This window comes from Hypanus sabinus, chromosome 3, assembly GCF_030144855.1.
Source record: "Hypanus sabinus isolate sHypSab1 chromosome 3, sHypSab1.hap1, whole genome shotgun sequence".
Classification (NCBI taxonomy): Eukaryota; Metazoa; Chordata; class Chondrichthyes; order Myliobatiformes; family Dasyatidae; genus Hypanus; species Hypanus sabinus.
The window spans coordinates 64514415-64530171 of NC_082708.1; the positions used below are offsets into that span (position 1 = coordinate 64514415).

A 15757-nucleotide genomic window follows, 5' to 3' on the forward strand; every position below is an offset into this window, starting at 1 on the left:
TCATTTTCCATACTGACCATACTTTAGGTAAAGAAAAATGTCCCTCAGCTTCCTATTTAATCATTCCATTCACACCTTAAACCTATGTCTTCTAGTGTTTGATTCCCCAGCTCTGGGAAAAGACTGTGTATATTCGATGCCCCTCATGATTTTATACCCCTCCATATGATTACCCCACATTCTCCTACGCCCCAATAAATAAATTCTTAACCTGCTCCATCTCTCTCTCTGTAACTCAGTCCTCCAAGTCCTCACAACATCCCGATGAATTTTCCTAGCACTCGGTTCAAACTTATTAGGGTGTTTCCTATAGCAGGGCAACCAAAGCCAAACACAGCATTCCAAATATGGCTTCACTGATGACTTATATAACTGTAACATAACATTCCAACTTCTGTACTCAATACCCTGACTGATGAAGGTCAGCATGCCAAAAACCCTTCACCATTTTCACTTGTGACACTCTTTCAAGGAACCAGATACTTGTACTCTTTGGAAATTTTCTTCACAGTAAAAAGAGAGGAGAGATAGTCATTGAGGACCTCACCCATCTCCTGCAATGTTCTTATACATTAACACCTATCTTCATGGATACACAAGAGACTAGATGCTAGCATCTAGAGCCACATATTAGAGGAACTCAGCAGGTCAAGCAGCATCTATGGACAGAAATGAACAGTCAACTTTTTGGGTCAAGACCCTTCATCAGTACAGTACTGGAAAGAAAAAGGCAGTGGTGGGAGACAGTAAGTGTAAAAAGGTCATGGAGTAGTGGAGCAAGATGATGAGTGCCAGGTTAGAGGTTCCTTTACTTCAGTTCCCTTATTTCCCACCATATCTGCTCTCGTGATGAGGTTTTCCACTTAAGGACATCAGAAATGTTCTCCTTACCAAAAACAGAGCATTTCTTCACCCAGTATCATTAATGCAGCTCTCACTTATATCTCTTCTATTTCCCATATCTTGCCCCACTCCCCCAGACATAACAGATAGTTCTCCTCATCCTCACCTAATACCCTACACGCCTAAGCATCCAGCATATCATTCTCCAGAACTTTTGCCATCTCCAATGGAATCCTACCAGCAGGCCTATCTTCCTCCCACCCCCACCGCCTCTCCTCTCTGCTTTCTGCAGAGATCACTATCTTTATGACTGCCTTGATTGTTCATCCCTCCCCACTGACACCCCTCCAGGCACTTATCCCTGTAACTGTGCTAACTGTTACATCTGCCACTACGCCTCTACCCTCACAACCATTCAGGGCCCTAAGCTCTTTTTAGATGAGGCAAACCTTCAGAAGTGAATCCACTGATGTCATTTATTGTATTAGGGTTGTCTCCTCTACATCAGTGAGACTAGATACAAACTGGGGGGGGGGGGGGGAATGCTTTATCGAGCACCTTCATTCCATCTGCTGAACCAGCCAGGATCTCCTAGTGGCCAGCCATTTTAAAACTCCGCTTTCCAGTCCCACAACAACATGATTGTCTACGTCCTCAGATACAGCTAGGTTGAGATTAGATGCAAATTATAGGTACAGCATCTCATGTGTCACCAATATAGTCTCCACCCTTGCAGCATAAATATTGATTTCTCTAGCTTCCAGTAACAACTCCTCTCAGTTCCTTCTTCCCTTATATCTCTGGCCCCCATTACATCACCTCTTGTCTTTCCTCTGCCTTCTGATCTGCCTCTTAACCACATATTCTTCCCACTGGTTCCTCTCCTCACCTGTTTCTCCTTACTCCATGGTCCACTGCTCTTTCTTATCAGATTCTACCTTCTTCAGTTCTTCATCAGTTCCACCCATCATTCCCACTCTCCCCCTTCATCCCCCTCACCTGGATCCACCTATCATCTGCCAATCTTGCGCCCCCATTTATATTGACTACCTCCCCTCTTTCTTTCCAATCCTTATGAAGGGTGTCAACTCAATGGTCTAATAGAGACTGCCTTATTCCGCTGAATTCCTCCATCATTCTCCATGTTACTCCTATCTTGATCTTTCCTTTGATTTTCCAAAGTCTACAAATCTTTTATCTTTTTTCTCTCTTTGATACATTATACTTTACTTCAGCTCATTTCTCTGATCTGTAAAATAAATGTAAATTTCTGCCTTCTAAATGATCAAATGTTAGAACACAGATTTTCAAAAAACATTTTATAAGATCTCACCTAAAAGAGTGGTGTTGGGACCTATGTAATGAAAGAAAGAGGACAGATACTAATTTACAGGCAGGAAAAAGGCTGTGAAAAATGTTTTGTTTTCAAATCAGGGTCAATGTTGGAATCATTTCTACATTAAGTACTTAGATATGGGTGCTCAAAGTAACATTCCAAATCTGTGAATGTGTAATAAATCATGAGAAATGTAACAATATGAAGCAGTTAGTCCCAATTTGGCAGAAAAAAATGGCAGATGAAGTTTAATACATATTAGTGAAATTATTCACTTTGGCAGAAAGAATAGTAAAGAAATCTGGACTAACATAATGACATAAGATTTCCAGCATATGTAGAATCTCTTGTGTCCAAGAGTAAAGTGTTTCTTCAGTGTGCAGCTTAGGAGCTGAAGAATAGTTTAGATTGAAAGAAACATCTTATAATATTGCATTGAGGAGTAAAATGCCTAAAGACTGGGAGAGTTCTAAAAACCAGCACTGAATGAATAAAAAATGATAAAATAGAAGATAGAAAAGAGAGTAAATTTCAGGAATTTTTAATGGTTTTTGACAGCCAATTTAATTAAAAGTGCAGCAGAGATAAAGAAGGGGTAAAGAGCGGAAATACCAAAAGAAATTAAAGAAATGAATATTGTCTTAAATAAAGTTCACTATAATACATAATGCATATAGTGGAATTAATAGAGAAACTAAGGATCCAATAGCAACATGAAAAGTAATTAATATAGTTAAAGGAAAAGTACAGGCACTATAAGCTAACCATCCTTTAGATCTTATTTTAAAAGAGATACTGCAAAAATTGTGTAATGTTAGTGACTGTCTTTTAAAATTCACTAAATTCTGAAACAGTTCTAGAAGACTAAAAGAGAGTGAACTTAATATTGTCAAAAGTAGATGTATTATTGCATCATGAGAAATAAATATTACAATAATCTTTAAGACTGAGGTAACAGCACTTACAAATCTATATAAATCAGCAGAGTCAACAAGTTCTTAGATAATCATTTTTCAAAAAAACATTATGATAAGGTATTACACAAAAGATGAGAAAAAATACAGATTTACAAATTTAGTGATGACATATTCAAATATAAGGATAATTCACTGGTTTAAGGATGGAATAAGAATCAGAACTTATTTTTAGAATGGTAGACTGTTACTAATGAGGTCCCAGTGATGATTATATTTTCTCACCTATTTACAATTTAATATGAAAAACTTGAATGGAAAGAAAGGGCTACAATACCCTGACAACTGTTCAATTATTTCTAATCAGTCAACAATAACAGCAGCACACACTTGAAAGAGCTTCACTAACCTTGCTGAATTACAGAAGGAATCTGGCAGTCCCTTTCACAGGAGATCCATATTGCTCCCATCAGTGCATGCAGAAGATCACATAACTGGCTTTCACATGTGACAATGATGCCACTCTAAAGGTACTCAATTTCACAAGCAAAGTCTAACAACTAAATACTTATTCATTCTTTCCTGGACAACAGGATGTATCAGGAAATAATCTTAACAGGATCATGAAATCAAGGAAAGAAAGTTGAGAATTCTTGATGTACAAACATTTGTAGTTGCATTTAGCTGGATGCCACAACTTGTGTGTGTGAAAGCACTTGTGCTGAATAAGGGCACAGTACCTCCTTGCTAATGGCAAGGAAAGGACTGAGGGATTTGTCTCATCACCCCATGATAAATTAGTTATCTTTGCTAGTAAACTGTTCCAAGTTTAACCTTTAAAATATGGTGTGAAACCAACTTCCAGCCATTCTGATTTTTGAGGAAAAGATCTATTTAATAGACCCAATAAATTTACCATCAAAAACATTGGAGTCAAATGACATTCATTGGACATACAGGTTGATAACACCTGTACTTTAAAAAAGGCAAAAATGTGGTGGCACAGGACAGGATGTGGCTGCTACAAACTGTTCTCAGCTTAAAAGTTCTAAAGTTTTAGGAAAAACTATTGTCCAGCAGCACTTCCATTTATGGTGATGAAATACTTTGAGAGGTTGGTCACAGCTAGAATCAACATCTGTCTCAGGAAAGACCTGGTGGCACAGCAATTGTCGTATTGCTACAATAGGTCTACAATCTCAATGTTATGTCAATGGCACTCGACGCGGCCTTGGATCACCTGGAGAATGCAAATACCTATGTCAAGATGCTGTTTATTGACTATAACTCGACATTTAATAGCGCCTTTCCTACAGTCCTGATAGAAAAGCTACAGACCCTAGGCTTCTATACCTCCTTCTGCAACTGGATCCTCAACTTCCTAACGTGAAGACTACAATCTGTACAGATTGGAAATAACATCTCCACCTCACTGACAATCAACACTAGCACACCTCAGGGATGTGTGCTTAGCCCACTGCTCTACTCTCTCTACACCCACGACTGTGTGGCTAGGCATTGTTCAAATGCCATCTATAAATTTGCTAATGATACTAGCATGTTGGTAGAATCTCAGATGGTGATGAAAAGGCTTACTGGAGCAAGATATTCTAATGGGTTTGCAGCAACAACCTTGCATTCAGCATTAGCAAGAGAGCCATTGTAGACTTCAAAGAGCTTATCAAAGAGCTGATTGTGGACTTCAGAAAAGGTAAGTCATGGGAACACAAACAAATTTTCATGGAGGGATAAGAAGTGGGGAGAATGAGCACTTTCAATTTCTTGGATGTCAATATATCTGAGGAACTAACCTGGATGAAACATATTGATGCAGCTATAAAGAAGACAAGAGAGCAGTGATAACTCACGAGCAGTCTGAGGATTAAAACACTCAAAAACTTCTACTAATGAATCATGGAGAACATTACGACTGGCTGTATCACCGTCAGGTATAGTGGGGGGGGGGGGGGTGCTTCTGCACAAGATCGAAGTAAGATGCAGACATTTGTACAACAAATCTGCTCCTTCATGTGTACCAGCCTCCATAGTATGAAAGAGATCTTCAAGGAGCAGTGCATTAGGAAAATGGCATCCATCATTAAGGACCCCCACCACACAGGACATACCTTTTCTCATTGTTACTGTTGGAAAGGAGGTATGGAAGCCTGAAGGCACATACTCAACGGTTCATGGGTAGTTTCTTCCATTCTGTCATCTGATTTCTAAATGGACAGTGAACCCATGAACACTACCACTTTATTATTTCTGTTTTGTTTGCACTACTTATTTTAACTTAACTATTATTAAATATATATAGATATATCACTTAACAAAAATACTTGAAAAAACTTTGTCCTCAAAGTTTGTCAATAACCCCTGTGTTGCCTTTAAGGCATTTGTTTAGTTTATTATATTTTTGCTTTAGTAATTCGTTTGTTATCATTTTCTAGTTAAAGTTAAGGTTGTTTAAAGTAAATTCGTTGTTTGTGATATATCGCGGCATGCAATGACGTCACACCCGGTTACGCCGGGTCTTGTGGGAAAATACCGGTTTGGAGAAATGGGAAGGAGGGGGCTTATGTGTGTGCAGGATCAGCGTGAGAAAAGTTTTCTTTCTACGCACTAGAAACATCAGTGAAGCAATGCCGTAACTTCATGAGATAATCGATATGTTGAATTTAAAATGTTAATGCTGATTCTGTTAAAAGTAATGATGATTGATAAAGTTTATGTTTTTTGTTATTTAAAGAGTTGCGGATAGTTTGTGTTGAAGTGTATTTAAAGCCAGTCGATGGCGTAGGTAGATTCTGACTGTATGTTGCACTTTAATGTAACATAGTTGTTGTAGTTTTACTTTTGCAAGTATTTATGATGTAAATGTGATGTCAAGAAGGAAACAAATACTGTATATATTTTGTATTGTTTTATCAACAGTTTTCACCATACGTTAATGTGGAAGAGTGAACAGTAAACGGTTAATCTTACTGGGACCGCCTTGGTGTTTAGTTCAGAGTTCTTTTACACCTGTGCGAGAACACTACAGTGAAAAGGCAGCATTATCAGGTGTTTCAAGTGCTACAATGGCATCACGATCCAGCATCAAATCGTTGCCATCCAGCAGGGGCAGTAGGGCATCAACAAGTAAGGTAGCCCCTGCAAGAGCTAAGGCAGAAGCCGCCAAGGTGCGAGCATTGTATGCCGAACAAGAAGCAAAATTGAAAAAGGAAGCGGCTGCCAGAGATGCCGAAAACCAAAAGGAAGCGGCTGCCAGAGAAGCCGAAAACCATTTGGAAAAGTTAAGGATAGAGTCAGAGTTAGAAGTGCTGACGCTACACCAAGAAGCAGGAGCTGCCAGGGAGGAAGCAGAGATAATAGAAAGTGCTGAAGAAATGCATGTTCTGGATGACGTAGAATCTACTTCAGTAAGGACCAGATTGGAACGCACAAGCGACTATGTCCGATCTCAAATGGACTTAATGATTCGTTCTTCCTCTCCATGCTTATATGATAAAATCCCACCTCATGAGGAGTCTCAGAGAGGCCCAATTGCATCACATCCATCCGAGGAAGACAATTTACCCTTGCAACTCCGCGATGAATTCAAGAATGAAATGGCTGATGACAAACACTTCTCGACACCAAACTTACCAGATTTGGCGAGAAGAGAGGCAAAGGCTGAATTCACAACAGCAAATTCAATAACAGATGTACGCCCTCAGTCATATACCCGCCGACATATTCCCCCAGCCAGCATGCCACTTGCAGTTGAACCCATGGCACAGTATTTAGCACGACGAGATCTCGTCACTTCAGGACTATATCAGTTTGACGATAAACCTGAAAATTACCATGCATGGTATTCCTCATTCGCCAACGCTATCCACGGAGTCCAGCTCGGAGCAACCCAAGAGTTGGATCTTATGACGAAATGGCTGAGGAAAGAATCATGCGAACAGGTGAGACGCATACGTTCAGTGTACATTAACAACCCCAAGCTAGCCTTACGCAAAGCATGGGAGAGACTTCGAGAGTGCTATGCAGCCCCTGAAATTATTGAAACGGCCCTATTTTGACGTCTGGAAAATTTTCCTAAGGTGTCAGCCAAGTTAAGAGAGCTCGGAGATTTACTCATGGAGATTCAAGGTGCCAAAAAAGATGGCTATTTAACTGGTCTATCATACCTAGATACTCCATACGGGATTAGACCAATCGTGGAAAAACTTCCATTTGGGCTGCAGGAAAGGTGGGTGTCTGTTGGCTCACAGTACAAGGAAGAGAACGATGGTCGATTTCCTCCCTTTGAGTATTTCACTAGGTTTGTGTGCAAGGAGGCAAAGAAGTGAAATGACCCTAGCTTCATGAGTCCAGGTAGCAATAAATTTACACCAAGCCAGTTAAATCCACTTCGAATAATTTCAACATCAATAAACCTGTCTCAGTGCATAAAACTGAAGTCTCTACAACTAACAATGACCCTAGCAAGAATTGTCCATTGCAGAACAAACCCCACCCCCTCAAAAAATGCAGAATGTTTAGGAAAAAACCCCTTGAAGAGAGAATGGCCCTTCTCAAGGAGAAAAAAATACGTTTTAAATGCTGTTCCTCTACCTCTCACCTTGCTAGAGAGTGTACGATCTCCGTGAAGTGCCCAGAATGTAATAGCACTAATCACGATGGGGCATGCATCCCGGCCCGTTACCGCAAACCGACAAAGCTCCTTCACCCTAACAACAGGATGGCGGGGAGTGAGAGGCTCACTCCAGGACAACTGTTGTCAGCTCGAGCTGCACAGAAGTTTGCGGTCAAGCTCAGTCAAGCCATTCTTGTTCAAAGATCTGCCTTATTAACATGTACCCTAAGGGAGCCAAATACAAGGCCATCAAAGCCTATGTAATTCTGGACGATCAGAGCAATTGCTCACTAGTCAGACTAGAGTTCTTTGACTTGTTCAACATTGAGAGTAATCAGTTCCCACACTACCTTAGAACTTGCTCAGGCAGCGTGGAAACATATGGAAGGAAGGCAGAAGGCTTCCAGCTTGAGTCCCTGGATGGTAAAGTTGTTATCTGTCTCCCTCCACTCTTAGAGTGCAATGAAATTTTGAATAACCGCTGTTACGAACCCCGTAACTGGGTCACTTACCAGCAAAGATAGAGAGGTCCGTTGAAGTCTGATGATACGATTTTTAACAGTATTTATTAGTAAAAATACACAAAAATAATATCAATGCAAACATACAGATAATATACGTCATCAATACTAAATCTAAAAGTGCGGGTATAATAATAATCAATAAGAAATAAGCTCTATCGTTGTCTAGGGGATAATATATTGTCCGATGGAAATATAAAGTTCACTCAGTTCATGCAGGCTGCAGCCTTTGGGGACCTCTGCGTGGCAATGGTTGGAGAGAGAGAGAGATATTGAGAAACTTGCCGGCTTTCCTTTGATGATTTCGATCCGTCAGAGTCTCGGTGTGGCCGTTCACTTGTGGCCTCTCCTTTAGCTAAGCCGTTCTTCCATGATGAGCCTGCCACCCTGGCAAGGGAGGACGCACACAAGCGTTCGCTATAAAACGCTGTCACTGGATTTCCAGCATTTCTCCTGGTGTGTCTGAAGGGGTTGTTCCCCAGACCCTCTTTTATCACTCATGGGGTCTCAGATGTCAATCAGGTTGGGATGATGCAATCCTTCAACCAGCCCACTCCGGTCGTCCCCTGAGGGCTTCAATGAATAGTACAGTACTCAATACACAATAGCCGTTATCAATGGTTCCGTTTTCGCTGAGGCCAGGACAAATTCCAAACCTTGTGGATTCTACGTGTCTCTCTCTCATTTCCTGGGTCCCAGACCCGAATTAATAGCGATCTTGTGATTCTCAAAAAGGAGGGGGTGACTTTGTACCCTTCGGCCCCTCAGAGTTGCTTCACATTCATAACAGCACACTGAAATCCTGATGCCAAGTGCAGTGCTACACCAGCCACATCTCCACCACATTGCCAAGCACATCCCAGAACTGGATCCAAAAGCAGAAATACTCCTGCTATTAAGAAGAGATGTTCTCTAGGTGCACAAGGTTAGGCAGCAGGTCAATAGACCACACGACGTCCCCTTTGCCCAACACCTGGATCTGGGCTGGGTGGTGATAGGAGAGGTGTGCCTTGGCAATGTACACAAACCGGCAGTTAACACACAAGACCAATGTGCTAGAGAGTGGCCGCCATTGAATTTTTCAACCCTGCACAAGTTTAATGTGTATCAAGGAAGCATGACAAGGCTTTGACAAATGTAAAGTAACCGACAAGACGCTGGGTCAGTCAGTCTTCGCTCAAACGGAGCATGATAATAAACTTGCTCCATCAGCACAAGACGCCATTTTCTTAAAAATAATGGACACCAAGGTCTTCAGAGACGAAGCAAATAATTGGGTCGCCCCATTACCTTTCAGAGAACCACGCCAGCACTTGCCAAACAACAAAGAGCAGGCAGTCAAGCAGTTCACGTCCTTGCAAAAGACCCTGATTAAGGAAACCTGAGATGCAGCAACAATACGTAGCATTTATGGAGAAGATCTTCGCTAATGGACATGCTGAAGTAGCACCGCCACTGAGGGAAGGCGGGGAGTGCTGGTACCTACCAACATTTGGGGTTTACCACCCACAAAAGCCCAATCAGATCAGGGTTGTCTTTGACTCCAGTGCTCAGTGCGCTGGTATCTCCCTTAATGACATGCTCCTTACAGGCCCCGACCTTAACAATACCCTTCTCGGGGTCCTGCCGTGCTTCCAGAAGGAGAAGGTCGCAATCTTAGCGGACATCCAGCAGATGTTCCATTGCTTCTTAGTACAGGAGGACCATCGCAATTTCCTCCGTTTCTTATGGTACAAGGACAATGACATTAACAAGGAAGTCATTGAGTACCGGATGAAAGTTCACGTTTTTGGCAATAGTCCATCACCTGCCGTGGCCATCTATGGGCTGTGAAGAGCCATCAGAGAGGGCGCACAGGAGCATGGCGATGACACCGTTAAGTTTGTAGAAAGGCACTTCTATGTTGATGATGGCTTGATATCGCTACAGAAAGAAGACGAAGCAATAGATCTGCTCCGACGTACACAAGCCTCACTCGCTAGAGTCAAACCTCTGCTTGCATAAGTCCACATCAAACTGTCAGGCAGTAAGGGAGGCCTTTCCACATGATGACTGTGCTCCGGCAATCAAAGACCTAGATTTAGATGGAGAAACCATACCCACACAAAAGAGCTTGGGTCTCCTTTGGGAGATTATGACTGACACATTCACATTCTCCATGCCGACCGTGATCAAGCCATTCACCCGCCGTGGAGTTCTCTCCACTGTCAACAGTGTTTTCGATCCCTTGGGTCTACTGGCACCAGTTACGATCCAGGGAAGAGTCCTTCTCAGAGAACTTACCTCTGAGTTCGCTGACTGGGATACTCCTCTACCAGAAGACAAGCTAAGCAAATGGGAGGCCTGGAGAGATTCACTTCAAGATCTAAAACAGCTTCATATCCGACGTAGGTACACTGAGACCTCACTCACCGAGGCAGCGCACACAGAATTGTGTGTTTTTTTGGATGTGTCTACCAAGGCCATCGGTGCTGTGGTTTACTTGAAAGTAGTCGGGAAGGATGGTCAAGTTGAAGTAGGATTTGTAACTGGTAAGGCGAAGCTCACTCCTCAGTCCGAGCCGACAACTCCAAGGCTTGAACTTTGCGCAGCTGCCCTGACTGTGGAAATAGCAGATCTTATCCAGGACGAGCTAGACCTAGAGTTGGACGATATCAGGTTCTACACAGATAGCAAAGTAGTGTTTGGTTATATTTATAATGAATCAAAACGCTTTTACGTGTATGTTCAAAATAGAGTTCAACGTATCCGCCTGTCATCAAAGCCCGAACAATGGCATTATGTACGTACCGAGGATAACTCTGCAGACCATGCATCGAGATCCTTACCTGCATCCCACCTGGCTCAGACATCCTGGTTCACCAGACCCGCCTTTCTGTATCAGCCACCAACAGAAAAAACTCAAGTGAGCGAGACATTTGAGCTGATCGAACCCGAAAGAGACTCGGAAATTCAGCCGTAAATACAAACAGGAGTCACCTACCTCGAAGAATCGATACGTACGCTTTCAGAGGTTCTCCACTTTGAATTCTTTAGTGAGAGGACTTGCGTTCCTCATTCACATGACCAGGTCACACAAACACTCATCCCGAAATAGTAAATGTAAGGGATGGCACAAATGTAATTTACCTCGCACTGCGGACGAATTGGCCCAGGCAAAGGACGTCACCTTTAAAGCAACTCAAAGAGCAGCTTTTGCAAGGGAGTTTTCGGCTCTCCAAGCTAATAAACCAATACCAAAGGACAGCCCTTTGAGGAAATCCAACCCAATCCTGAAGAACGATATCATTTGCATTGGAGTCCGGTTAATACACTCCCAACTTCCAGCTGCGGAAAAGAGTCCAGTAATCCTGCCCAAAGACAGCCATGTGTCCTTACTGCTCACTCGCCATCACCATGAACAGGTAAGGCATCAGGGCCATCACCTGACGGAAGGAGCAATAAGGGCAGCGGGACTGTGGATCTTGGGAGGTAAAACACTGATCAATTCAGTACTTCACAAATGTGTAACCTGCAGGAAACTGCGAGGGAAGCTGGAAGCTCAACATATGGCGGACCTCCCACCAGAACGCCTCAAAGCCTGCCTTCCTTTTACATATGTGGGGCTCGACGTATTTGGTCCCTGGACTATCACTACAAGATGCACCAGAGGAGGACAAGCAGAGAGCAAGCGGTGGGCCATCATGTTCAGCTGCATGAGTTCAAGAGCGGTACACATTGAGGTAATCAAATCTTTGGAAACATCCAGCTGCATTAACGCTCTCAGGAGCTTCTTTGCGCTAAGAGGCCCTGCAAAACAGTCAAGGTCTGATTGCGGCATGAACTTTATTGGAGCGTTCAAGGAGCTGGGGATGGACAAAATGGTGCAAAGGTACCTCAGTCAGCAGGGATGCAACTGGGAGTTTAACACACCACACACCTCTCACATGGGAGTGGATGACTGGTATCGCCAGAAGAATTCTTGATTCAATGTTTCTGCAGCAACGCACCCGACTGACCCATGAGGTACTGTGCACACTAATGGCAGAGGTCACAGCCATTATAAATGCACGACCACTCCTACCTGTGTCTTCTGACCCGGAAAACCCCTTCATTCTCTCGCCATCAATGCTCCTTATGCAGAAGGCAGGAGCTCCCCCTCCACCTGGGGACTTTTCTGATAAGGATTTGTACTTAAAGCAATGGAGAGAGGTTCAGGCTCTGGCAAATCGGTTCTGGTCTTGTTGGAGACATGAATATCTACCTTTGTTGCAACACAGACAAAAGTGGACAGAACCCCGAAGGAATCTTCAAGTTGGAGATTTGGTCCTGCTCAGGGACAAGCAAATCGCCTGCAACTGCTGGCCGATGGCCAGAATCACTGCCACATTCCCTATCAGGGATGGACATGTCAGGAAGGTTGAGTTGAAAACTTCTGACCAAGGTGATGTGAAATTTTACCAAAGGCCAGTTGCAGAAGTCATTCTACTTCTCCCTAAGGACTGATTTAGAGACTGAAGTTTTGTATTATGTTCATTGTGACCTTATGAAGGTCAGGCGGGGAATGTGTTGCCTTTATGGCATTTGTTTAGTTTATATATTTTCGCTTTAGTAATTCATTTGTTATTGTTTTCTAGTTAAAGTTAAGGTCATTTAAAGTAAATTCGTTGTCTGTGATATATCACGGCATGCAATGACGTCACACTCGGTTACGCCGCGTCTTGTGGGAAAATACTGGTTTGGAGAAATGGAAAGGAGGGGGCTTATGTGTGTGCAGGATCAGCGCGAGAAAAGTTTTCTTTCTACGCACTAGAAACATCAGTGAAGCAATGCCGTAACTTCATGAGATAATCGATATGTTGAATTTAAAATGTTAACGCTGATTCTGTTAAAAGTAATGATGATTGATAAAGTTTATGTTTTTTGTTATTTAAAGAGTTGCGGATAGTTTGTGTTGAAGTGCATTTAAAGCCAGTCGATGGTGTAGGTAGATTCTGACTGTATGTTGCACTTTAATGTAATATAGTTGTTGTAGTTTTACTTTTGCAAGTATTTATGATGTAAATATGATGTCAAGAAGGAAACGAATACTGTATATATTTTGTATTGTTTTATCAACAGTTTTCACCATACATTAACGTGGAAGAGTGAACAGTAAACGGTTAATCTTACTGCGACCGCCTCATTGACTGGTTTATGCTTAGTGTTTAGGTCAGAGTTCTTTTACACCTGTGCGAGAACGCTACACCCCCTTCTCCCTACTCCCCTGCATACCTAACTAAGTCCTAGACTGAGCCAAAGATTCTGCTTCTTCTCAGGTTCTCACTGGACAAAGCAATTCCTCTGTTCAGCAGTCCTTTCACATTGAATAATCTCAGCTCAGTTTGGATAGCTGTTAGCAGATGCCATCCACAAGGCAGCCAGGAAATTCCGAACTCTGAGTGGTGTAGTGAAAGGCTGAGGTTTCTAACAAGCAGAGAGCCACTGTTTGCAGCCTTGAGAATTAATTAGTGTTTTGCCTCCCAACTCTTATTCGACATACCCAACAGATAGTGGATATGTATTTGAAATAAAAATACACAAGAAAGTTGATGTATGGAGCAGGTAGAGGTTGCATACGGGTGAATGGCCAGAAGGGTGACAGATGGAGATAATGTGAAAATATGTTGTTTATTTCATTAGAATAAATGGGAAGTCATTTTGTCCATGTTTTTAAAAATCTTCTCAATGTCAGCTTTTACAGGACTTAGTACATTGAGAAGTGGAAAGTAAACATACTGGTAAAGCAAGCTTTTAGGAAGAAAAATGATACATAAGCCTTGATTGCAAGGGAATTGGGGTAAATTTTAAGGAAACATAGCCACAATTGTATAGAGTACAATGTATTCTGTTCTCTATACGCAAGAAAAAATACAGTTGCCTTGGGTTAGGATTTTATTGAGCAACACAGGATTCAAAAAGAAATGGACGGGGGAGGCACAGAAGACCTAGTCCCAGGGAAAAAAGTGCCCATATAAGTATTGAAATAGAAAATATGTCTTTATTATCCTATAACTTAATAAAATTTTCTGAGACTGGATGCTTCAAGTTCCACTATATACAAGGTAAGTTTTGGTCATTGAAATAAGTAAAATGGGATTATAGGAAAGGGAATTTGATGTTCAGAATCAGCAATGGTTATATTGAATGGTTGTCTATGCATGAAAGGCAAAATTATCAATTTTGGACTGTGTTTTTGAATGTTCCTATTATGCTCTAAGAAATACTATTTGATTTCACTACTACCTACTTTTTAAACTACAAAAGAATAGAAAATTAAAACAATTAATATTCTTTGTATATATTGGAATTATGTATTTTCAACATGTAGTTTCAATTATTACATCTTGATAGGTTATGTGATAAAGTATCATCTCAATAAGTCAGCAAATTATAGCTGCAAAGGTTAAAATTACTATTTGCAATTGTTAAATATAAATAACGTGAAAACACAAGTTTTTAATTTAAAATGATAACGAAAACATTACTTACAGTGTGTGATATCAGGAGGTCCATAAGGATCATTTATGTAAGCAGTAGTGGGTTTTCCAACTTTAAGGTAGACCACATCGGAAGTATTTTTCAGTATTGTTACAGCCTCTTCATGTGCTATCTCTTCCAAACTGTAATTATTCACCTTACAATAATAACAAACATTTTTAGAAATACAAAAAAATGTATATTATCATATTAATTGTATTTTCAATTTCTATATGCAACTTTGGATTCATGTTGTGTTTATGTTGTGCTGTATTTACAAAAAGATACTGACAAATAAAATTATAAAACTATATATGCAATATAATTAAACTACAGTTTACATTTCACATTAATTGGAAATAATTTGCTGGAATATATCCCACATTCAGGTTCTTACTAAATATATAAATGGGCAAACAGAAGACCAAATGTAGTACTGGATCATAAAGACAATGCTAATTGCAGTCATAGGTGAAAGGAGAGTCACTGCAAAACTTGTATTGGCAAGGAAAAAAAGTTTGGCAAAATTGCTATTCTGCAACAACATCCACTGAATATCAGGAGGTGCATTTGCGGACATTGTTTCAATACATGGAATACTCAGTTATGGGATCTTGTATAACTAACCAGCACTGCCATTTTGACTAGTTGTGCAAATTACTAAAAAATTGAGAACAATCATGGAATAATACTGCAAACTGCAAAAAAATTCTAACTCAGCCAACAGTACAAAAATATATAATTTTTTATTTGTTCCTTTGCAATTCTGTGATACTGTGTGCCTACAGGCAGCTGATTTGACTGTGAAATTATTTAATAATTCTTGAAGAATGAATGTATTTTATCAATGTAAGTTCTTTCACCTTTTAACAAGCATCTGAATATTACAGAATGAAGAAAACAATAAAAATAAAACCCTAAGGCCTTGTAATATTACTATGTTTGGAACACAAAGTGCAAAATTGCATTTAGGCACCTTTGTTTCTTATGTAATTCTACACAAAGTTTTAAGTAT

The 15757-nt window shown here is 41.0% G+C and overlaps 1 protein-coding gene across 3 annotated transcripts in view; it reads right to left on the reverse strand.

The window, feature by feature from the left end:
• The window catches only part of dlg2 (discs, large homolog 2 (Drosophila)), a 787731-nt gene that overhangs the window by 341689 nt on the left and 430285 nt on the right, over nucleotides 1–15757 (reverse strand). For all 3 annotated transcript variants that reach the window (XM_059964524.1, XM_059964523.1, XM_059964526.1), the window contains one exon: nucleotides 14755–14899. In XM_059964524.1, coding sequence (XP_059820507.1) covers nucleotides 14755–14899 — 145 coding nt within the window. The remainder of the gene's footprint in view (nucleotides 1–14754; nucleotides 14900–15757) is intronic.